Source organism: Gopherus flavomarginatus, chromosome 1 (assembly GCF_025201925.1).
Source record: "Gopherus flavomarginatus isolate rGopFla2 chromosome 1, rGopFla2.mat.asm, whole genome shotgun sequence".
NCBI lineage: Eukaryota > Metazoa > Chordata > Testudines > Testudinidae > Gopherus > Gopherus flavomarginatus.
This window is the reverse complement of record NC_066617.1, coordinates 124854347-124879316: the sequence shown is the minus strand read 5'-3', so window position 1 is coordinate 124879316 and position 24970 is coordinate 124854347. Positions and strand designations below refer to the sequence as shown.

The following is a 24970-nucleotide window of genomic DNA, read 5'->3' as shown; positions in this document are numbered from 1 at the left end:
TTTCCAGGCACCAAGGAGGATAAGCAGCCAAGCAAGGCATTCAGGCACAAGAAAGAATGAAAGAACAAGGCAAAGGGACATTTATTTCCTGGTACTTATAGCTTCTTGGGCATCAGAAAATCTGGATACTTTGGCAAAATAATTATTGCTGTTTTAGTTGTTATGTACTCTTTATAATAAACTTATTTTTTGACTTTTTTCCTCCCATGGCAAATGTTGCCATATCTCAGGAGTATACATCACCCGATGGACAATCACACCCTGGCTTACAAAGCAACACCTTCTCCTTTCTTCCTATCTTCTGCTTGTGTTTGGGGTTTAGGGGAAGTTCATCAAGCTGAAGATCAGGTCAGATTCTTATGGTTTGGCTTAGTGCTATGGATCACACATCATCATAACCATTGGTCCTGACTGCATATGGCTTCCTAGTTAGAAAACAGCTGTATGTGCCATACTGCCAATGTGCTCAGTACACTTTTTATTCTTAGGAATAAATAAATTTCAATACATGCCCTTTGTTTGGCAAGTGGTGTTACTTCCCTCTCCCCTCCCTTCTGCCTTTTTTCCTCCCGTCTATGAAAAACGTAGTGCTTAAATGCATAATTTATAAATCTAATGCTTCTGGCATCTGTTAAAACAAAAACAAAAATGCTTCCAGTGAAATGATTTTTAATGGACGTTTCTTTCAAAGAGGGAACTCATTATTCACATGTTGCTCAGTATAACCATCTTCTATGTACTACTTATTACAGGCACATGGATAGTGCCCACCCCAACAGTAGCTGTGCATGCTGTGTACAGCTAAATAAATACATTCCCCTGTACAGGAACGTAGAAGCCTAAGTTCCCATCAGCATCAAGACTAAATAAATCCGAGACAAGATGATACAGGAAACCGAAAAAGTACTTATGCAAAAATTTGGCCAACAGGCAGGTGCTACAATGCTTTCAGAACCTTGACTCTGTAGATTTTCCTAAAATCTGAACCCTGACCCATCATTTTAATCCACTTGCAGTTTGGTAATGGTCAAAGGAGAGATGCTTCCACTTCAAGCTATACATTTTTTTCCAAGCTCACCTATCCACCTTCCTTTCTAAAGCAAACTGGTTTCTTCCCTACAGGAAATACGATTAGAAGAGCAATAAGCATAAATTAAGGCATTATGTAGCTCCGTGGCTTGTTGGGAAGCTGCAATTTCAGTTGGAGAGTTTTGCTGTTCCATTCTGAAGTGAGATTTTTTTCTGTGAAGGTCTTTTTATCCCTTTGTTTACAGGTATGCCTGTGCTGCATTTAAGTGCATTCCATTGTACTTAGCAAGAATGCTTTTATCGTTAGAGTTGTGTGGGGTCTTTTTTATATAGTGGCTAAACCAATTTAACATTCCACAAATAAGAAAGAGACATCTCAAGTAGCCTTAAAAATGCTAGGCCAGCATTTGCTTTCTAAGCCAAACACCCGCCTGGGGGAACATGTCAACTCCTCTTTGTTCCACCTCATAAATTTTGGATTGTGGGGCATGCATAGTTAATTCCTCTTGTTAATTTCCTTTCTTTCTATTTTTTTTTTCAAAGATGAGACTATTTAATTGTGGAAAGTAGAGAATAAATCACTGATGCGTTTATTTGCCTTTGTTCATTCCACTTTAAAGACATACTGTGATATAAATTACACATCAGAAAGTCAACCTGTTCCCCGGTTTTAAAAATAAATTGCTCATTTCATTCAGTCACCTCGCTTTCTTGTTAGTGGGGGACATCTTCATTTTTAAACCCAAATTTAATCTTGTGCCACTCTGGTCTTGGGTTATCCTATTTACATTAATGTCAATGTAAATTATTGATATCAGAAATGTTGAAGCCTGAAGTTGAGGATACAACTGTTGTTTATACTAAATAAATTAATTCCAAGTTTTTGAAGCACCTCAGATTGATTTTTTCATATCCCTCATTTTGCATCTTTGCCCCTCACCATGCTCCACTATTTGGGCTTTGGCAGGTGACATTCACTCATGGTGTGGACAGTGATGACATCTTCAAGCAGGTTTTCTGAACACTCAAGGTCTGCGGGTAGAAGCAGAAGGCGGAAAAACAAAAATGGCAGTGGGGGAGGGTAGTGATTACTGAGAAGTGGGGACAACAGGGGAAAACAGCTGGGGGAAGTGGGTCATTTCACACACTCTCTCTGATAAGTAGTGCTATACAGATACATATGCACAACCAAAAGATTTTGTTTACATCCCAGTTGTTGGGTGTTTCTTGGAGAAAATGTTTACGTATAAACAGACAGAAAAATAGCAATAATTTATAGTGAAAAGCAAGAGTGCCTATGTATTGGCCTTATTGTTGTAACACATACCAAGAAGATATAGAATCAAAATTCTACTCCCTCTATTCTGTTAATTATAGGACCTTCTAAATGATCACCAATACAGAGCACAGGCTTTTCTCTTACCCTAGAAGGAACCCAGAATATTGGCAAGCTGGTTTTGCACAGCTGTTACATGTTGAAGTACAGGCTGGGGTTGCTGACAAGGAAATAGCTCACAGAGCAAATCCTAATGTCACTCTGAATTTAATTAATCATCTTTCCTGGTTGGCTTTTGAATTAGCCATATGCAGCTGAATAATCATCAACAACCAAGGGACCTGGACTTGATTTAGCATTAATTGGAGCTTGTTAAACTGAGGACTGGTTAGCACCTTAACCTCTGCATGTATAATGTGAGACTGTTAAACTTGATTAACACAGTCACTCCTTTCCAGTAGCCTCACGCACATACTACTTTGTAAAGAGATAATCTATCAGTGGAAACCCAGTTTGTTTTTGGGGTTGCGTCATGAATATACATTATACACTTCCCCTGCTGACTAAACCATTATCCCACTACAAGAGAAAGTGGCCAGTTTGTCTCTGTGCCATCAAGAGGTGAACGACAGAGAAGAAAGCCTGGCCAAGAAAGTGGTGATGATTATAGAGGTGTCAATTGTACTGTGTAAATAAAGGTTGTGTCAGCATCTTCATTCTACTTTAAGGAACAAATGAAAAGTTGGCAGTTAAAAAGGAACCTTAGCAGGTTATCACCACGTGATTCAGATCTTTGTTAGGTGGAGTAGAAGTATTTACTGCCAACATGTTGACTCTTTAAAAGTGAGGTACAGGGGCAAGACAGTAGGACCAGATTTTTTCCATGAATCTTGGTCTCATGTACGGCTTGACTAGGATTTGCAATGTAAGAGAAGACCACACCTACTCTTTTCGGTCAGCTGCCTCTTTGTGGCCTCATGTGATAGACTCAATGCAAAATCCCACAAGACAGCAACCTGAAGATAGTAGTGGCAGCAGCAGCAGCTTTTCGAGTCATAGTTGAAGGTACAGTGGGCCAGTATGCATTTACAATTCTTTTAAGAGACCAGATTGGGGGAGAAGGAAGTAGAAGGAGACCTTGTGGAATTAGGTCAGCTGCTGCTATAATGGAACTTTATGGCAGGATTTCCCAGTTCCTGTGCTGCTGTAACTTACAGGGCCCATCACATTTTTAAAGCTCTATTTTACTCTGTATCAGTCTATGCACACACAGCACACTGGGACTGCACATCCAACCTGCCTATACAAAACATGCTTCTTACCTGGCTGAGGATTCGACCACATTTCCTTCCTATTTTTTCCACCAAATCAAAGATTGGAAAGTTCCAATTGTTTAGCTGATCCATAAGGGAGTCCAAGTTGTCCATGACAAGAGGCTCTGGGGCAAGGATCGGTTTGTCCTGCACCAAGAATCAGAAGAGAGAATTCTGATAGATCACAGACTTATGAAAAGTCAAACTAAAGAGGTAAAAGCGCTATAAATCAAGGGCCAAAATTAACCACTGGCGTAAGCAGGTGCCATCTCATTGAATACGCTTATTTCCACCATATCTTCATTCAGCCCTTCTACTTTATAATTTTTGTTAAGCTGGAATTGATAGGTAATCCTGGAAATGAAAGATCAGTGTCTGATTATTACAGCTGCAGAGAGGTCATTCACTTTTATTGTAAAACTTGCATTGGGCAGAAGAAAACATATTCATTTGTTATTTCCATATTGTGCACTGCTAGAGACTAACAAAAGGATTCAGACAACAAATTCCAAGCTAGTCTGACAGTCAATAGATATGTGAAAGTAACATTCAGAGATAATAAAATAAGAACCCCTCCCTTGTTCCACTCAGAGACACACACTGAAAAGAAACCTTTTTTGAAATCTGAAAGAAGTCTCACCTTTTCCCTGCCTCCCACTTCTTTACTCTCTCACAGCTCTTCATTTTCAAGTAATGACTGGAAGTGGAAACAAAAGAAGCCAAAAACCTCCAGAAAAATCTCTTCTCCTGGCATATCCAGCTCTGACCAGAAGCAGAGATTGCTAGAAATGTTGTCCTTGTGAGAGTTTTTTAGTCTAATTGCACAGATTTAAGGGGCTTTAAAATGTTGATTAAACATTAAAACCAAATATCTTTCCCTACATTTAGTACAGGAAATAACTATAATAATTTTGTAGTACCCTTTGGCATATGTTAATTTTTTAATGGTGACCACTGTATATGCTAAACAAGGTTACAAAGTTTACTAGGTCATTAAAGTGTTTACATGGCTAATCAGAAAGACTGTGCACATTGTACTGGTAACATACACAAGATTATTTCCATACCCGACAAGCAAAATTTTCAAAAATGTGTGCTTAAAGCTAGAATCCTAAATTAATATTTAGGTATCAAAATAGGTGGCTTAATTTTCAAAAATGCTAAGCACTCAACAGCTCCCACTGATTTGAATGGGTGCTTAGTGCTTTAGAAAATCAGATCACCTATTAAAAGATACATAAATGTGGACATGACCCTAATTTATGCAATTATTTTTGAAAGTCTTGTTCAGGGTCTTTAGACTGCATCATTCTTTCCTCAGTGTCTTGAGGTGCATTAGAATAAAGTATGAAAGCATTATTTAAAGCAATTGTGAACAATTGCGAGCAATACCTCGGATGGTATTAAAGGGTGCAACATGATAGTCTCAGGCGCGTACGTTCTGCAGACAGATCCCTTCCGCATTGGGTCTTTAGAGCAATCCGTCTCGTCGTCATTTTGTACAATATCGCTGCTGTCACTGTTGTTGGTTTCATAGTCAGAGGTGGCTTGAGCTGGATCATCTACAATGCAAATTGGACTGTTTTGAGAACTGTAAGACCCAACTAAAAGGCATTCTCTCTGACCATCTGAGTAATACCAACATGTTCTCTGATTCTCATATATATACGTGCTGCTTGGCTAGGGCTGAAATCTGACAGTCTACTTAACTGCACTGAAAGAGGTACCCCTGCAGGGTCTGAAAACTGGGACCACAGAATGAAGAATGAGAAAACCCTGAGGACTAACATTAGGATGGGTCAAATTAGGTGACAGAGTGAGACTACATTTATTGCATATTTTTAACCCTCTAAAACTGAGTTAATGCAGAGCTTATTCAGATTCCTCTTTATAAATACTTTGTGCCACACATGGTATATTTTTTAATATACACAATTATTTTTACAGTATATGGACTAAGTGCTGCCCTGGGATGAATATGGCTCTCCCTGAAGTTACTGAAAACCCCAAGCACCTACAGCTGAAGGCTGAATTTAGCTTCGTGACTAGACATAAATATACAGATATTCTACTTCCTAGATCCTGAGCAAGAGTTACAGTTCGATGTGTAAATTAGATGGGGAAATGAAGCTGATAGATAGAACAGTGGCTGATAGAAAAGTCTGCAATGGAAGAAAGTATTAAAATTTTAGAAATAATATTTTTCTGGATAGAAAACGTTACAGGATTTCCAAAAGCCTATTTTATCCCAACTCTTGTAAAAACAAAAACCGATAGAATAAAATACTGCTGAGTTGTCTGTATCCTTCAAAACAACATTACCACGTACAATGATGTGATAAACAGCCTGAAAAGCAACTTCCAGGGTCTATATGTTACTAATTCACTTACACTTAAAATTTTCGAGTAAACACTCACACAATAAACGCTACATAATGTGCAGCTTCTGGATATCTAATATGGAGAGGAAATCAACATACAATTACCTTACCGAGGCATTAACTTTTGCTATATTCATAGGTTTCAAGGCCAGAAGGGACCTTTGTGATCATCTAATCCGGTGGTTCTCAAACTTTTGTACTGGTGACCCCATTCACATAGCAAGCCTCTGAGTGTGACCTCCCCCTTATAAATTAAAAACACCTTTTTTATATATTTAACACCATTATAAATGCTGAAGGCAAAGCAGGGTTTGGGGTGGAGGCTGACAGCTTGCAAACCCTCCCCCCTGTAATAAACTTGTGACCCCCTGAGGGGTCCCAACCCCCAGTTTGAGAACCCTTGATCTAGACTGACCTCCTGTACAACACAGGCCATAGAACTTCCCCAAAGTATTCCTAGAATAGATCTTGTAGAAAAACACCCACTCTTGATTTAAAAATTGTCAGTGATGTAGAATCCACCACAACCCTAGATAAATGGTTCCAACGGTTAATTACTCTCACAGTTATAAAATTGTGGAGGCTGCGTGTCCAGTTCCCAGGCCAGACACATGCCTGTACCCATCCCTAACTCACCTCTACACTGCACACTCCTTTCAGCAGCATGTACAGTACATGAACTATATGCCCCCCTAGATGGGCATAAATAGCAGTGTAGACAATAAGACATTGCTGAGATGAGTAGAATAAAGACATGCCTGAACCCTGTGGGTATATATACCTGGATATATACCCAACACGACCCTCTACATGCCCAAGCAGTGACTCTCACATCTACACTGCTACTTCAGAAGTGAAATGTTCCTGCAGTGGGGAAAGGTTCTGGCAGCTCCCTGTTTCTGGAGCATTTTCTCGCTTCAGGAGCCTTTCCCTGCCACATGGAAATACTCCAGCAACAGGAAAATGCTCTGGCAGTTCCCTGCTGCTGAGCCTTTCCGTGCTGCTTCCTCTCTGCCAGAGCCTTTCCTTGCCACAGTGAAAGGCCGTAGCGGGGGGAGCTCTCAGAGCCTTTCCCCACTGCCTCCCTCGTGCCAGAGCCTTTCACAGACACATGTAGCTACATAATGCAGTGTGGACACAGCCTGCTTTTCACTGAGGTGCGTAGCTATACATATCCTACACATATCCTACACAGTGGTGCAGACATAGCTGTAACGTGGCTTCAGTGGAGCCAGCCTGCCAGAATCACCATGCCTTGAAAGGGATTTCCTGGCACAGAAGGGTCTCCGTGGTAACATGAATATGGCCTATGCTGCATTAACCCTTCTGCCCACAGAATTGGTGGGGCCAGGAATATATCTCCACCCACCCTCTTCTCTGTTGCAGATCCCTGGACTTGAGGAGGCTGCTGAAATAACAGTTGACACCTCCAGATACTCACAACCATCCGTTGCATGGAGAATGTCTTAAGGGGGTGGTCTTGGCCTAGGACTGTTACTGTTCCAAAGGAAAGGAAATACAAACATGATTCCTGTGATCTCACCTATGTACTATTGCTGTATTTAAAAAAAAAAAAAAAAAAAAAAAAAAAGACAGGTGTGTCTACACACTCCCTCAACAACCACATTTTAGAGGAACAACTTTTTTGATTTTACAACCAGAAAATTACCTGTTCTGGTCAGGCCATGTGTTGTTCCATCACCTCTGTCCAGCGGTCCAGTGCCAGAACCTATTTGGCTATACGGTCTGCCACAGCTGGAACACAATATCAAAGAACATGAACATTAAAGAATCATGTAAATTACAGAGAAAAAGCCATCTAGACCATTTCTTGATCCTTGCTGCTAGTACAGGATTATGCCCTACCATATAATCTACAGTCCTCTGCGCAGTCAAAGGACAAATTCACAGGAATGCTCTGATTTTTTTGTTGGGTGCCAGTATTGCAAAAGGCAGCCATAAACACGGCTTAACCAGCCAGCTAAGCTGGGTTTAGAGCTGCTTGAATTGCCAGTGTGGTGCATAGGAGGCACATCATATCTGTGAATCTCATCCCAATATGATTTTTTAAAATATGTTTATTATTTTCTAAGTTTACGAGTACAAAAGAGCAAATTGAGAATATAACACAATTACACTATTAAAAGCAATTTTTTTTACATACATAACTGACATGGCAAGCACCAAGATGCAGGGGCTACGAACTGTCAATCTTAAAGGTGTCGGGGTCAGCCCTGGCACAAATTAAGCACTGAATTCAGGGATATCAAGTGAAAACAGAGTGCAAAGGAAGGCAAAAGTGAGCACACTGAAGACAGTCTGTAGGAAACCTGGAGCCTGATCCAAAGCCCTTGGAGGCAAAGGAAATCTTTTAATGATTGCAAAAGTGTAGACCCACTAAATCGACCCACTGTGGATCGATCGCCGCAGCATCGATCCACAGTAAGTGTAGACAAGCCCTAATTTAAAAAACCAGAGATTCTATGTACGTTATCGGTTTTAGCTCACTTAAAAGTGCTTATCAAATTCAAATTAGGTAAACGTCCAAATAACGAGGGCCTCAAAATTGGACAATGTGGATGACGTTAAATGACTTATTGATTTGTGATGCTACAGCATTTAGGAAAGCTGGTTGGACGGTTTTATTGCCAACTAGCCTGATTCACTTCACTCAGGTGTAGAGTATAAGACAAGCAGAACTAAAACCAAGTGCTGAATATATGCCACTAATCTGGGCCTGGAGCACACTGAAGACAAGGGAAGTCTTCTCATTGACTTCATCTGACTGTGGATCCAGTTTCCAATGAGCAGCAGCCTTATAAGTGCTGGTCAGTGTGAGAGAGCAGGGCTACTAACTCTTGTAAGTTTTTTGTTAGCGTTTAATGTATAATTATGTACTCTTTTCTTCACTGTTTTTACCTCATATACAACGAACACATAGTAGCTTAGACTCTGAATATCCAGGCTTGAGAAAATTTATTACTACTACTGATGCAACCAACTCCAAGTGACATTTTCTTTTGGGATAACCCAATCTGTCTCCCTTAGCTGTTTTGTTCTATATTATATTTATGTAAGCAGTGGGTACACTATTTATGTGCTAGAGGTTCAGCTTGTATCTGCAGAAGTGACATCTGTATACCAGTAACAAGTAAACTGTTATTGTTACTGATGATTCTGCAACAGTGTTCTCAGTAATGATTATATTTATTATTAGTATTTTAATGGATGGCATTTATATTTGCGTTGACCACACTGATATTTTTGGCTAGGGTACTAGTTGAGTTTAACTATATGTTTATTCCAAAACCTAAATGTTTTGTTTCAAAAACCAGGTAAGGTTGCTAAATGCCAACAATGTAGTTACTTATCACAGCAACTACTCGCAGCTTCAGCTTTGAGTGTCCTCACTTAACTCCACACACAGCAAACTCCATCAACAGACAATAAAAATAGCACTCATCTAAAGTCATGTGAATAAGTTAGTCAGAAAAAACACTAATGATTTTCGAGAAATAAATGAACTAAACCCCTGGCACTGAGCTAGCACCTCAACACTTTCTAGCATCTAATCCAACATTATCTCAAGTGAAAGAGACCCCTATTGTAGAGTGTTCTCTTCTCATTGACCCCAGGTCACAAAAATGTAACTGCTGAGATCAAAACTAGCAATGTGATGAACTTGACTGTATTCATGCCAATCTCCAACAGGGTTGACACACTTCACACCATGATACTGAAATTTCTCACAGTGTTGCATTGGACACACATTGCTGAGTCCATTATTCATGTTTCACTTTAACTAAGTCTTTTTGGAGATATGAAACAACAGTACTTCCAGGTGATGACTGTCCAAATTAGAAGCTGTGTTCTCCTAGAGTAACTAAGCAGCACTTAAAGTATGGTATTACTACATTGTTTTGTAATATTTGGCAGTAGCAACGGACATCTTCATTGCAATTGCGTCTTTAAACTATTAACTACCATTACTATTCTGTGTATTTGTCTCTACCTCTGGAAGGATATAATCCATTCAGTCCATCTTGAGGCCAAGCCCACAGCAATGCAGACTTTAGTTTAATTATATCTAGTATTGTGCTAGTTACAGGTACTGTGTAACGTAGTAGAAACTGTGCATTTTGAAAATGCTAAAGGCAAAGAGCTAGTGTGGCAGCAATACATTGGGCACAACTATAAAATGTACCTGGGACAGGGGAGAGGAGGATGGACAGTCCATTTGAATTTCAAGTACAATAATTTATCCGAAACATTTAAGCTTTTGCCAGCATCAGAAAAATTGACCCACTGTGGATCTTTGGTCTGTACTTTTCAAAATCCTAGGTGGCTGACTGTTATCTCTTAAATAAGGTTTGTATATTGAAAACCTGGAACATGACCCCGAAGCGTGTGTTATTGTGACTAGAGTGTGGCATGAAAAACACAATTCATTAACATGAAAATTTAGATAAAAGAAAATCACAGATCAATTGTCTATAAATCAGACTACATACTCAACATAAGTAAAAGCTTTTAATTGCAGTAAATTGTTTTGAACTTTAAAAATACTGTGTAGCATTGAACTAAACCATTACTGGCGTACAGTGAACTGCTTCAATGTGGGAAAAATTATATCAATCTACTGTGCTGAAGTAAATCAAGAGTATGGGCAAGAAAAAGGGAAAAACATGCAGATGTGTATCAAATTAACATCTTACCTGCTACAGATAACAGGGGGGCCCATAATCTGCTCCGAAAGGTCTGGTGCGCTCTGAGTAGAAGTTAAAACCTTGTGTGGTTTCAAGGTCTGCTTGGTGTCAGTGTCAGTAGGGTCTGGAAATTGCACAGAAGAGGTTTTGCCAGTGGGACTGGTGGCTGGGGTTCCCTGAATAGGTGAATGGCATGGGGATGTGAGAGGTGGGATACCTAGCAAGAGAAAACAGTTTTTTCAATTAAAAAAAGTCAATATACAGATATATCAATTCACTGTATGCAGAGAGAATTACTTCCAAAATACACAGAGCAACACAAAAAAAAGTCTCCACACAGGGTCAGGACTCTGTTAGCATAAATCAGAAAAACTTCATTGACTTCAATAGAGCTATGCCAACTACTAGCTTTACATGTTTAGGGTATATTCCCCTTTCGTAAGGGCATACAAGCAGTATACACAAATGAAAGAACACAGTAGGAAAATAAGGGGAGGCAGCATGGTCCAGAGTATATGGCAACAGACTGGGAGTCAGGAAACTTGGGTTTTATTCCAGGTTCTGCACACATTGTCTGATTCTGGGCAAACCACTTAATATCTTTGTGTTTCAATTTCCCCATCTATAAAGTAGAGACAAAAATGCTTACCTGCCTTCGTAATGAACCCAGAGTTCTACGTATGAGTAGGTAAGTGATAAGCCAAACAGTAATATTTTAAAATAAGGATAACATATTATCCTTTCATCTTAAAGGATTCCAACATTTTTAGAAACTAGAGAAGACACATGCTCAAGCACCGAGATATAGTTGCCTCAGTTGTAGCGCAGAGGCAAGCACCTCTGGGATGAAGTGCAGCACCCAAACCAGTGCACAGATGTGATGTGACAGGGTTTATGTGGCCTGTGTGACTCCCAACAGTTGGCCCTGTGGTCCCCCTACACCGCACCCCAAGAAGCAGCAAAGTAACCTGAAAGAAGCAGTGAAGATGGGTCCTCTAGGCCTATCTAGAGAGACTTTAAGGAAGCAGCCAATCAGAGCCCAGCAGACTCAGATAAAAGGAGATGCAGGGCCTTATCAGGTCAGTTCCTGGCTGATTTGCTTAAGCTGGATTTGCAGGGAGAGAGAGGACCTAAGAATGTTAACCCTGAGATAAGGGTGAAGCTAAAAGAGGCCCAATAGGGAAGACCCATGGAAGAAGCAGCAACAAACTGGAATCGAGCAGTGTGTAGATGCTATTTATATGATCCCTGGTCTGGAACTCAGCATAGTGGGTGGGCCCAGGTTTCCCTACCTGTCATAGGCAGAGTGGTGTAAACCCAGGCAGAGTGGTGTAAACCCTGGAATGGGTTCATTCGGACTTTGCGATTTGGCTGGAGGGCCAAGGCATGCAAGACCCACCATGGTCAGCCAGCAGGGGGAGCCAGAAGCAAGAAAAGCACTGCAATACTACACTCACTCCCCCATTACAAGGGGGCATGGAGACATTCTGAGCCAAGACCATTGGGGTAAACCCTTACTCTTCATGATGCACCCATAGCAGAAAAGACCTTAAAGTCTCATACAAAAGACTCATAAGCAATAAACTGCAAGGACATAAACGTGTGTATTTTAGAAAGGTGAAGGGCTGAGTCAACCTGGCTGGAAATTGTACCTGAGGTTACAGGGAATGTCGTGCTTTCAGATCTACTAAGCCATATTTGTCATGCTCAACCACTCAGTTTTTTATCATGTTTATTTTCAGGTCTACAGAAAATGTTATTTTTACTTGTTTGAATGTTTGTGTTGTGCCAAACTACATAAACATATTTTTGGTAAAACAGTCATCTCTGAATTAGGAAATAATTCTGATTTAAGATTATGAAGCATTAACCATAATAGTAAAGGCTTTTGATGTTTGCATCTTTCTAGAAATCCACATATCCTCAATATGTCTTTTTGATGTCCTCTATCACTTTAAAGGAGTAAAAATACTGAATCTTTTTTAATGATGACCATTCAAAAGTCAAAATTTGCTGTCAGTTATCACACAATAATATTTGAGATACCACTATTTTTCTCTGTACCAGGGTAGAAGCACATTTCTTCTCTAGGGAGCTCAAAATTACATCTCTGTTATTTTAATCTCTTAGGTTCTCATCTTAGTGTTATACCTTTGTTTATAACTGCTATTCTGTTATTGTGATACCTATCTACTTCCACTTCTAACTCATCACTGTGGTATCTGAGCACTTCTCTGCCCAGAGGGCACTCAGGTTCTTAATATATTGTATACATGCGGTCTACACAGAAATCTCTTTGCCTCTGAGGAATGACATAGTAGCGCAAAGCGGCTATATAACAGCCTAGGTCAGGAAGTAAAGCAGAAGTCTGCATCCAATGCTGCAAAGGAAATTTTCAGCAAGCAGTATGTAGTCTGTAATTAGCTAAACTGCAGTTGGGCCACAGCAGCAGAGCTAAACACCCCTAACTCTTGCAAAAAGTGCCAGGATCTTTCATGCTCTTAGGGGTGAAGGATCTTGGCTTTGCATTTTATCCAAAGGGCCATATCCCTTGCTTGCTGCTCCTCTCAAAGAAGTGAAGCAAATAGCTCTGCATTAAACAAATTCAGTTAGAAATCCTGCGTTGTATGTAAGCAATATCACTGCATTGCATTCAGATATGTAATTAACCTGACAGCTGGGTGGCTGCCAAATTTTTTAGATATTTTACTTCTACCCAGAATGCATCTGCTATGCTGCTGTAACATAGTCTTGTACCAAGCATGCCATAACATTCTAGAGCAGTGTTTCCCAAACTTGGGATGCCTCTTGTACAGGGAAAGCCCCTGGCGGGCCGGGCAGGTTTGTTTACCTGCCACATCCGCAGGTCGGCCGATTGCAGCTCCCACTAGCTGCGGTTCACTGCTGCAGGTCAATGGGGGCTGCTGGAAGCGGCGGTCAGTAAGTCCCTCGGCCCGCGCCGCTTCCAGCAGCTCCCATTGGCCTGGAACAGCAAACCATGGCCACTGGGAGCTGCAATCGGCTGGACCTGCGGATGCGGCAGGTAAACAAACCTGCCCAGTCTGCCAGGGGCTTTCCCTACACAAGCGGCGTCCCAAGTTTGGGAAACACTGTTCTAGAGATATCAGTGGAAGGTTAATAGGACAAAAACAGCATAACAGGTGCAGTGAAAAAAACAGCAGTGAAAGAGTTACAAAAAAAGCAATGAAGAGAATCATTCTAAAATGAAAATATTTTCCTCTTTCAGAATGGGAAAATGTTTGTTTATAAATTTTGCTTATAAATTTTTATAAGCAGGGGATAGATGGAAGAGAAATAAGAAAGATAAAGAGGCACAAATCTCCTACAGCTTTAAATTGTGTGTGGATTTTATATTTGTGGCAGATTTTTCTAGACAGTAGGGTCAGGATCATGCCAGCATTTCCATTATAAACTTCCTTTAATCATATGGGTGAAATCCTGACTCTATTGATGGTAAAACTCCTATTGACTTCAATAGGCCGAGATGTCACCCATCTCAGGGGAGTTATCGAAGTTTGCTCCAGGCTTGAAGTTGAAAAACAATTTCTTCTAGCAAACATGGCAGACGGTGATCTAATAAACATGCAGATATATTTTCAAAATGGTCTCTAATTTTGGATTCCTTGGGGCCCAACATTAGGCCAGGAAGACAGGTCCCAAATACTTCACTTTGATCAGTGGATTTTCAGCACTTCTGAAAAACAGCCCCAAGTTGTTTCAAAATGAGCACCAAAATCAATGGCTGCTTTTGAAAATTTCAGCTCAAAGGTGCTGATTTAGCAAGAAAAGCCATGGTAACAATCTTTATTTGGTGCTTGAGAGCACAGAGAAACATTCTCCTGGACTCCAATACAAGTCAGGTAAGATAGCCATCTATAGACCATTGATGAGTTCAAAAAAACTGTTCTATTGTAAATGTTATCATCAGTTATCTTCCCTATTTTTTTTTCTGGCTAAAACATTATCTGGAAGTCTCTCAGTACTGAGTGAAGATGTTATGTAACATCACCTGTCACTACAATGTCAGAAAAAGAATTTCTAGGTTTATTCTTTTTTTAAAAAAAAAAACCTTTTGAAACTAGTTGAATCCTTTTATTCATTGGTTACTGGTAACTTTTTTTGAAACCTTGTCTAAGAACTGTGCTTCACAAATTGGCAGATGTGCATTTGATTTGATCTGACCATCAATAAAGCCCTTTTAGACTTTTTCCATGACAGACGGAAAGGCATATAGGTTAAAATGGTCTTGTCATTTGGATTTAATTGTATGATAAGGACAATTAGCTGCCTATGCCTATCTCCCACAAAGACAAATTCTATGCTTTATTATAACCGGGCAAACTGGAAGAAGACAATGGAAAATATACAGATAGTCAGTTTAACGAGTATATTACGAGATACAATTAGTCTTCAATCCTACTGGAATCAATGAGATTGCCTAGAGGTAACTGAAGGAAGAATTTAGCACATAGATCACTGAAGTAATAGAACAGAAACCAACAACTTTTATAATGGAAAGGTCAAAACACTACAGCAACACTACTATAAGCTGTAGCATTTTAGATCACTGTGTTTTTAAACGATGGAAATAACTGAAGTCTAATTTATGGGAACGTGGGTGACGAGAAAGAGTAGACGGAAAGCAAAAGATGCTGCATGTGTGTCAATCACCAGAGTTCCGAGAGTACACTGCAGCTTTAGAGAAAGCAAGCTTGGCTAAATAATAAACATCAAACCAGAAATAGCTGTTCACCTTGTCGGCTTTGCCTTTTGGAATTCAGATGGTTTGTTGCAGACATCGCATAGGAGGCTGAGAAGGACCTATTTTTTGTGATGGCCATCAGAATTGAGCTGTTCCAAGGGTCAGTGCTGTAAGATCAAGAGTACAAACACACACTATTATTACACAAGCATTGCTGCCTGCAAAAGTCTTGGTGACAGAGTTCTGAGAGAGGCTAATCATCACAGCACTCCACACGTAAGAACAAAAAACTCTACTATGGAGAGCTGCGTTATCAACTGTTTCAATTATTATTTTTAGTGAATTCAGTATTGTGAAAGGTGCTGGACTGACAACTCCAGACATTTAAGTCTTCGATTTAAGCCAAACACAGTTACAACACTGGTACAAGTAAGAGTCTTCCAAGCTGGCTTTCCAATTTACCTAACTATGCTTTAGTGCTGGTGAGACTGCCACTAGGAGTGACTTCAGAGTCCAGGCCTTTTCATTTAATTTATACTAAAATTCCTTTATGCTGTGCTGATGGTGTGGAAACAGTTTAAAAGTGGGCTTCAATTAAATTTACACCTTGTTAAGGTCTCTTTACATACCTGAAACAGTATAAAAGGGCCTTGGCGTCCATGAAAATCAGTCCCATTGGATTTTTCTCCTCAGATTGCCAACAAGGGTGCCACTTAATGTAACCTGTAGTGATGCAGCTTCCACAGCAGGATTGAATCACACTGTGGGGAAGCTTGCAGTACTGCTACTTGTGGTGTGTCTGCTTTGTGGATAAATAGAGACCTCTAGTTTCTAAGGCTTTCAATCCAGCACCTTTCAGATACATCACATACAGCTTTTGAAAAAAAAATCCCTACTAAGAGACCCTTGGAAAGCTACTTGTTGATATCTGCTCACTGATCTAAGAGAAAATCATTGAAAAGCACCACAAAAAAGAAAAAAAACAAAAGGGAAAATGAGAAAGGCAGTCTTGACACTTCTGTATCTCTTGTGTCCTGATGCCAGATGATTCTGTAAGGTGGAAAGCTGCATTTATCACTGTAACTTAATAAAGGAACCGCCACATGCCACCTGCTTACGCAGATGTCTCAGTGTGTTCTTCTACAATGAGGGCATGTATCCATCAGGCCTTTGCCCTCTAATCCTTCAAATGTCTTGTCAAGATCCAACTCTGCTGTGCTTCAGGATTCTAACACAAGATGGTGAACAGGGCCCTGTCCTTCTGACATAGAATATAAGGCAACAGATGGTCCCTCAAAGAAAACTGTGTCCTATACTAAAGGGATTTTATAGTAAGAGGAATTTTTTATATCTTACGGCAATTTTTTTGTTTTACTTCTTAGCACCACAGAAATCTTACTACTATGGAACAGCAAGCTAGGTTCCGTTCTGTTTCATGGCTTAGCTAACTTCAGATGGCAGAACAGTTCTCTGTCATGACGCAAAAGGCAGAATGAACCCAGCTGGTTTCTGTATCCTAGGATGAGAATGAAATGCTGGAAGCTAGGAAAATCTTCTAACTTGTTAAGGAAGTGATTCTGAGGAAGTGAATATGGAACCCTAAGATGTTACTTTCATGAAGTTACTTTCCTTTGAAGCTATGCAAGGATCTTGCCCTCACCACTTCTGTTGCATAGAGGGAAGGGTGTGCACAGGATTCTGGAACCTATGCAGCAATCTGGGCAAAGCTGGTGAGCCCACAACTATGGAAATACATAGGCTAACCCTGCTCATAGGGGTTGTGGGGCAGAAAAGCTGCAGACCCTGTGACCTGTGGAGCTGCCACGGAATGGCTCTATTGCCTCTTTTGTGGCTTTGAGGATAACAGAATGGTGCATATTTCTTTCCCTCCCCCTCCAGCCTCACTTTGCTAAACACAGATGAAGTGGGAGGGAAATAATAAGCCATTAAATAGATTTTTTTTTCCTAATCAAGACCTTTTTCTTGAATGTTTTATTGATGCAAAATGCCCCAATCTGTATCTGTTTGGCTAAGTTATGCTAGACATACAGGCCTCACTTTCCTCTTCTGGAGTATGAATTGCTTCTGCTCCTGTAATGGACGAACTGTAAACAATAGGCTGGGAGGCTTGACAGAGCTATCATTATGCAATTGGTGACATTAAACTTAGGAAGAATTGATAGCCCGTTTAGTTGGCTCAGCATAAAGAGTTATATAACTAGAAAAACACCACCAGCGATATTTAATTGCTCCCCTCCCCCTCACTACAGATTCTCTTCTTAGGAAGCTTACATACTACGTGAGAGTCTGGAATCAACAATATAAATCAAGAAAGCTGTATGAATCACAGAAAAACAGTGGCTGAAAAAGATTTCCACATGGTGCTATCTTGTTTACATTTCACTTTACTGGATCACTTGGTTTCTAAGATATACTGCAGCCCCCAGATATTTTCAAGGATGCCTTTGTGGCTGGTTCCAGGGCTATAATATATAATAATTTTTTTCTTCCCCTCTACAGCTTTTACTACAGCCAGGGCCACTACACTAGATGGGCGGGTAGTGATCGATCTATCAGTGATTGATTTATCGCGTTTAGTGTAGATGTGATAAATTGATCCCCGATCACTCTGCCGTCGACTCCTGTACTTCACTGCTGCGAGAGGCGGAAGCACAGTCGATGGGGGAGTGGCGGCAGTCGACCCCACGCCGTTAGGACACGAGGTAAGTCGACCTAAAATACGTTGACTTCAGCTATGAGAATAGCGTAGCTGAAGTTGCATATCTTAGGTTGATCCCCTCTCCCTGCAGTGTAGACCAGGCCTTTTTATCCTATTTGCAGCTGGAATGCTTCAGGTCTCTCCTAGTGGCAGCCTCCTTGAGAAGGCCTGAAACTTCAGGCATCTTCAAATAACATGGGCCTCACCATTTCCATCCCCTAAAATACTTGCTGTGATCCTGTTCCTGTAGCACAAATGGAAAGGAAGATCTTTATAGGACAAGCCCTTTAATAAGATGAGACAAAAGGGACTGAGGGAATTTGGAAAGGTTGTATTTTGATGGCACAAGGACGCTTGGAAGCCTTAACACATATATGAACAGAAAGTTTAGCTCTTTATTTTGTTTCTATACCAGAACTATAAACTCTGTAATAAGAATTTGTGAATCCCCACATAGAATTGTATGGTGCACCTGTTGAGCAGCACTCCCTGGGAACGTTGAAAGCTAGCCTGGATACAGTGCTAGAAAATGTTCTTTAAGGAATGGTTCTACACATCTTTGCCCCCACCTATGTCTCTGGTTTCAAATTCTCTCATGCCTGCTTCATGCACTAGGCAATCAATGTTCTCCTAGGCAATCAATGTTCTCCTTCCTAATTCCTCCCTTTGTGTCATAGTTCTTATATTGTACCTTTTTAATGCTTGGAACACTCTCTTTCAACACTCTCCTTTTCCTCTTTCAAACCCACTTCTTTGGCCTTGCCTTCCAAGATTATGCTCCTCTGTGGTGGTGTCTGCTTACACTTTTTATTGTTTGCATTACATTTGAATGGTTTATCTTGAAAGCCCAAGGTTGAGACCTTATCTTCTTTTATGTCTGTAGAGCCCCTTGAACACTTGTGGTGTTCTTGAAATAATAATATTAATGGAACCACTAAAACACACCATGAAATTTCTTGCTCTTATTGTCAGATGTCTGAAATTGTACATTTCATTTAAAAATACTTATAATCAATCATCAGAACTATCTGCTCAGAAAATGCAGAGGAAAGAGTATGAAGATATAGAAGAAGAATTTAGCAAAGACTTTTAATAGATAATTCTTTTTTTTTTTACACATAATCTTTTTAAGTTCTGGTTTTGCAACTCATTGAACCTTTTGGCTTCTAAACCTTGCCGAATTTGTGTTTGTAGTAATATGGCCTACTACAAAGATAATAATTCTCTAAAAAACAAAAAACAACAACCCCCCCTAAATCCCAAACCTAGAATGGGAGCTCTTTCAAATTTCTGACCTATAGTTTCCCAAGAGAAGACATTATTACACACCTACATGCCCACAGAAAACCAAAGTTCTCCTAAAGATACAAACAGGATAGTTTTCTTACCTGGATGAAGAAGATTCATGAGGTTTGATGCTGCCACTGCGGTCTCTTCTCACTGGTGCAGGCTCCAAGGTAGGTAAACCTGTGGCAGATGTTGTTGTGGTCCAAGTTGACGACACTCGCCTGAGTAGACCTGGAGGCAGACTCTTCCGTAGACGCTAGAGCAGATAATACTTTGCAATTATATATACCACCGTTCATCAGGGATCTCAAATGTCAATTCAGTAACTGAGCCTGACATACACTGTGAGGTGGGTAAGTGCCATGAGCCCTATTTTATAGATGGAGAAATTGAGGCAAAGAAAGGTCAAGGGACTGACTGTCAGAAGTGGTCAGCACTCAGAGGTCCCATTGGAGTCAACATTAAGGAACGCAGCACCTTTGAAAAACAAGCCCTAAGTGACTTGGCCAAAGTCACACTAGCAAGTTGCTTAAAGAGCTGGAAATAGCAGCCACACATTCTTTGACATCAGAGATAGGAAGCAGGAAAGGAAGCAAAACAAACAAAACAACCCCTCTCTCCGCCCAAAAAAACAAAAACAACAACAACAAAAAACCAGCAGGTTTCTCTGCTCTATCCTGCCAAATTGAAGACAATCCATGAAAATCAAACATTTACATGATGGGACACTAAATCTTCCACAATGCTTTTGCAAAAAGGAAGAAAAATTACTAGCAAAAATCTCTCATGGCAAGGCAAAGGTGTTGGGAGAAGTTCTAGTGGATTTTGTGCAGCAGAGTTTTCCTGACTTATCGGATTGTCTTGCATGCTCCTTATATCGATCTACCTGATCCTTGTTGATGGGGCTTTCCCCAGATGTCTGGCGAGGAGGCAGATTGAGGGAATGAGTGGAGTTGATTAGGGGGTTACTGTTATTTGTGGGATCAGTTTTATTGCAGATATACAAGTGGTCACATCATTATGTTGCAGATGTTGAATTTTTATATTATTTGTTGCTTTTTAATTATCGAGAAGAATTTTCAGTTTGAGAAGTACTAAAAAAATTAATTATCTACATATTTATAAGGATCTACAGTGAATGTCACTGGCTTATTGTGCCATTGGCTCAACAGATTCAGTCTGAGGCAGACATCGTGCATGGTAAATTTCAGCCCAAACGGTTAAAGTTTTGCAGTTATAAGAAACTGAAATCAGGGTCTCATAATGGGAAGAATTAAGAATAAGCAGTCCTTCAGCCCTGCCTATAATACATGATGGGTTTGCTGTATATGTTGTTTTTTCAAAACTATCTAAATATGTTAGTTTGTATCTAATGTATCTTGTTACAGAGAGCCTCCCAAGAAATTCAGCACTTGCCAATTCATAGTGATATCTTAATACCTACTACTCTATGTATATGGAAATATCACCATTACTGCAGTCATCTGGGCCAACGAATATTGAGTTTTCAATAGGAGCTATTACATTATATAGAGTATAAATAGCAAAAGTGCTCAGTGGGACTAATTTTTCTTCAATTAAAGGAAATGTAAGTTCTATAAACGTGAAAGAGGCATATTAAAAGTCCTATAAAATATAAAAGTTGATGATCAGTTGCCTCCATAACTGTAGGCAGAGAAATTATTTGTACAGGATAAGAACAAAACAACACAGAATTGTTTTACTTAGTTTCCAAAGTAAAATATAAGTCTTGCTACTAATAGCGATATTACTAAATTTTTAGATGTCAGAGTGGATGACCTGGCAATTTAAATTACCTCCAACCTGATAAGAGGTTTCTCTCTATCTATTGAATTTTGCTAACTTGTGTATATAGAAACCAGGAATTAATAGCATTGGTTATTTCTCTATGGGTGTATCTACACTGCATCTGGGAGCGAGCCTCCCAGTTTGGGTACACAAGCACATGCTAGCTCTGCTCAAGCTAGTGTATGAAAATAAAAAGCAGTTTAGATGTGTTAATACCTTATTTTTAAATACATAGCTCTGCCAGTGCAACTCAGTCCTTACTGAGGACTGAGCAATGGACCTTCATTGAGCAAATGTTGTCCACTATATGGAATTGTATGGTGGTTTTTTCAAGTCGACAATGGGCATTTGAGGCATGACCCAAAGCACATTGAGGTCAATGAAAAAAGATACCCACCGACTTCCCTGGGTTTTGCATCAGCTGCTAAGGGACTAAGAAAAGACCATCAAACTCATTTCACCTGTAACTCTAATTAAGATTTGAACTCTGATCTTTAGAACTGAAGAGTGCACTGATCTCACCATTTCATTCCCTCTTGCTTAATGACGCATAATGACATCACTTGCTACCAACACTCACTGGTAAAAGTTGAAAGGGGAGGGGGAGTTATCACCACTAAAGTGAAAGGAAGAAGCAGAGATGAGTTCCCCCAAGTCAAGAGATTAGGAGGAGCTTCCCTCTACTTCTGATAGTATAGAGAGAGCTGTGATCTTTCCAGTACCCCTTACTCCAACTCCTTCAAACACCTACTAAGAAACAGGAATACCAAGTATGTGTTGAATGCCCATTTCTAAAGTTGCATGAAGGATCAGGTTTGAACTGTGTGAGCACTGAAGGAATAGGAACTGTCTTACCACCAAAAACATTAGTCCATTTAATTTTGCTTCTTATAGAAGTCAAGGATTAATGCTTCAGGAGATAAGGAAAAAATCTCCATTGACGCACCCAACCATGCAATTCTATACCAAAAGGGGAGAGTCAAGTTTTAGTAGCTGGAATAAATTCACTGTGACAGCCAACATGTAGACTAGCACATACCTTGGGAATAGCCAGCTTTTCTCCTTTTTCCGGACATTCCTCTGAGTCAGAGCAGGTGTAGTTCTCGCTGAAGGACATCAAAGGGTTAACCCTTGGCTTATGAATAGCCTGGAAGGTTAACTGTGTGTTTAGCAGGTTGCTCACTGCTCTCAGGGAAGTACACACATTAGGTGGCAACGAAGGATCTGCCAGAAGGTCGGTAATGAGCCCATGAGCTTCTCCCATAACAGCGATATCAACTGTAATACTGGTACCTGAAGACTGAAAGGGAAAAACAAAGTAGTACATGTAAGGATATGGCTGTGTCTCACATGTCAGACTAAAGCACGTGGCATCAAACCCAACATCTTTTCAGGGACAGTTACCAGCATCTTTTATTCAATTTGTTGTTGATAGCTAGGAAAAGATTAAAAGAAATTAACTACATAAAACAACGTGATTTATTCTGAACATTCTGACCAGATCAACCATTAGGTTGATGTCTCTCTCTTTAAACAAGTTTGCAAATTGGTTGCATGATTGCATATAGTTTATTGAGATTTTTTAAAGGGTCACAACACAGATACAGGTTTTTAAGAGCAGTCAGAAAGCAGATGACGACAAAAACTCTCTGTCAAGTAAGAGTGCGCTGGGCAACAATATTGAAACTTGAATACTGAAATTAAGATTGGATGTCATTCTAAGTGATATGCTCTAGTTGAGATGCAAGTTAATGAGCTCCATAAAGGAATGCCAGAGTGAAATTATACACAGGACACCAGACTAGATGATCATAACAGCCTTGAAAATTTATCAGTTTATGAAATAATAATGGGAACATAATTAAAAAAGAAAGATTATTAAATAAAAAGAAAAGTACCACTTTAAGTAATGGCAACATATGCAGAGAAATTATCTATAATGTGCAAGTAACAATTAATGGTGCAGCCTTAAAGAAAAGATTAAGGAACTGTAATGTGTAATAGAATAAGCTATATGAATAAAAACTGGAGGCTTAAATTAAGTTGCAGAACAGATAGCAACTAAGGCAGAAAGTGTGTCTTCCATTACTTCTAAATTATTGACAAAGCAGTGGCATTTCTAGGTCAAAAGTTTAGTGGAAGCACCATAAATCACTGTTGCTCCACATGGGATCATCAATTAAAGGCACTCTTGAAAGTGACTGCTAGGCTATTACTGCTTTGGAGCACCCTCCTGGGCACAAATGCAATGTATATATCCAGGGTACTGGAACAAATGCCCCCACAGCAATTCCTGGAAGATCTATTTTGTCAACCTATCAGATGCGAAGGATGCGTAACTCAGATAAAGAAACATCTATTTTACTCTGATAGATATTCACCTTTTTCTAAGTGGGATAATGCCCCCAAGTGATAGAATTGCCACTGTGACAGAGCGTAATATTTTTCTGGGTTGGTACGTTGACAGGCTAAAGAACAAAGCATGCTCATATAATGGGAGACAGGTCATAACACAAGCAGGAAAAGAACTGCCAGTCGCTACAGCATTTATGGAACTCTTAATACATAAAACAATAGCAATCCTCGGTAATGCTTTGAACTTCTTCAGGCTCACAAAATCCTTTGCAAACAATACTGAAATACACACTTCTGAGGAACTGTCTGAATTTTACACACGGCAAACAGGCACAAAAAGAGAGAATGATTTGGCCAAGGTCACACAGTGATTCCGTGGCCAGCCCAGAGTAAAACTCCAGTCTCCTAACACCTCGTGCTGTAATTGGGTCACCGGATCACCCATGCTTCTGCACTTCCTACTATATGTCTTACTAAACATGGAAGGTGACTTACTTTGCCTACAGAAATGCTATCCAATGCCAATGAGAAACAAAAGGCTGATGTCAATTTAATGGATCAATTTATTCTTTCTTTTATGGTCCCCTTATCCACAGCTAGTACAGGGATCTCACACCAACACCTTCCAGCCCACATACAGTCATGTTACAATGACCAGAATCCCCCAGGACTCATTGCTTACCTCGTCCACAACGATCCTGCTCTCCACACACATACCTTTGTGACTAAAACCCAGCAGGGTAGGGAGAGGAAGGGAAGGAATCTCCAGAGAAGGGTCTTGAGCCCAATGGGTTGGTACAGAGAGTTCTGATCTTTCCTTCCTTATAACAAAATGCACGTCATTTACCAGACACTTTCAACACCCACTCTGCACTACACCTGCTAAAGAGAACCCAATGGCTGAGTGGTAAACAGACTCTGAGTGACCAGCTGCAGCATCCCAAATCCATACAGGTGCCCAGAGACGACAACTCCTGGCACTGTTCCCTCCGCAGGTTATGGAAGGGTTTCCTAGTGTTCCCAAGATAAGGTTTCATTCATTACATACCATACCTCATCTCAACCATCAAGGGGCTTGTTTCCTCCAAGATTAAAGGCAAAACTTGAACAGCAAGCCCACATCTGCTGAGCTGGGTTTGCACCATGAACAAATCTGGCAGCGGCTAAATAAAGCATCAACTTTAAATTCTAAGGCAGGGGTTGGGGTGAGAGGAATAATTTGTTTATCTTTATCTCAGCCCAGCAAAACGGGCCAAAAGGAAAAAAATTCAAAGATATAAAGGCAAAATGTTACAGAAGAGGAAATAAAAGAAGGTCTCATATTTTCAGCAAAAAGCACTGTTTAGAATTTGAAATTCTATTAAACCTGTAG

The 24970-nt window shown here is 40.1% G+C and overlaps 1 protein-coding gene across 2 annotated transcripts in view; it reads right to left on the bottom strand.

Moving 5' to 3' along the window:
* PDE3A (phosphodiesterase 3A) overlaps positions 1-24970 on the bottom strand; it is a 371124-nt gene that overhangs the window by 30942 nt on the left and 315212 nt on the right. For both annotated transcript variants that reach the window (XM_050968214.1, XM_050968222.1), the window contains 7 exons: positions 22283-22543; positions 19536-19690; positions 15480-15595; positions 10715-10922; positions 7669-7754; positions 5011-5180; positions 3628-3765 (listed from right to left, as the gene is read on the bottom strand). In XM_050968214.1, the coding sequence (XP_050824171.1) occupies positions 3628-3765; positions 5011-5180; positions 7669-7754; positions 10715-10922; positions 15480-15595; positions 19536-19690; positions 22283-22543 (1134 nt within the window). The remainder of the gene's footprint in view (positions 1-3627; positions 3766-5010; positions 5181-7668; positions 7755-10714; positions 10923-15479; positions 15596-19535; positions 19691-22282; positions 22544-24970) is intronic.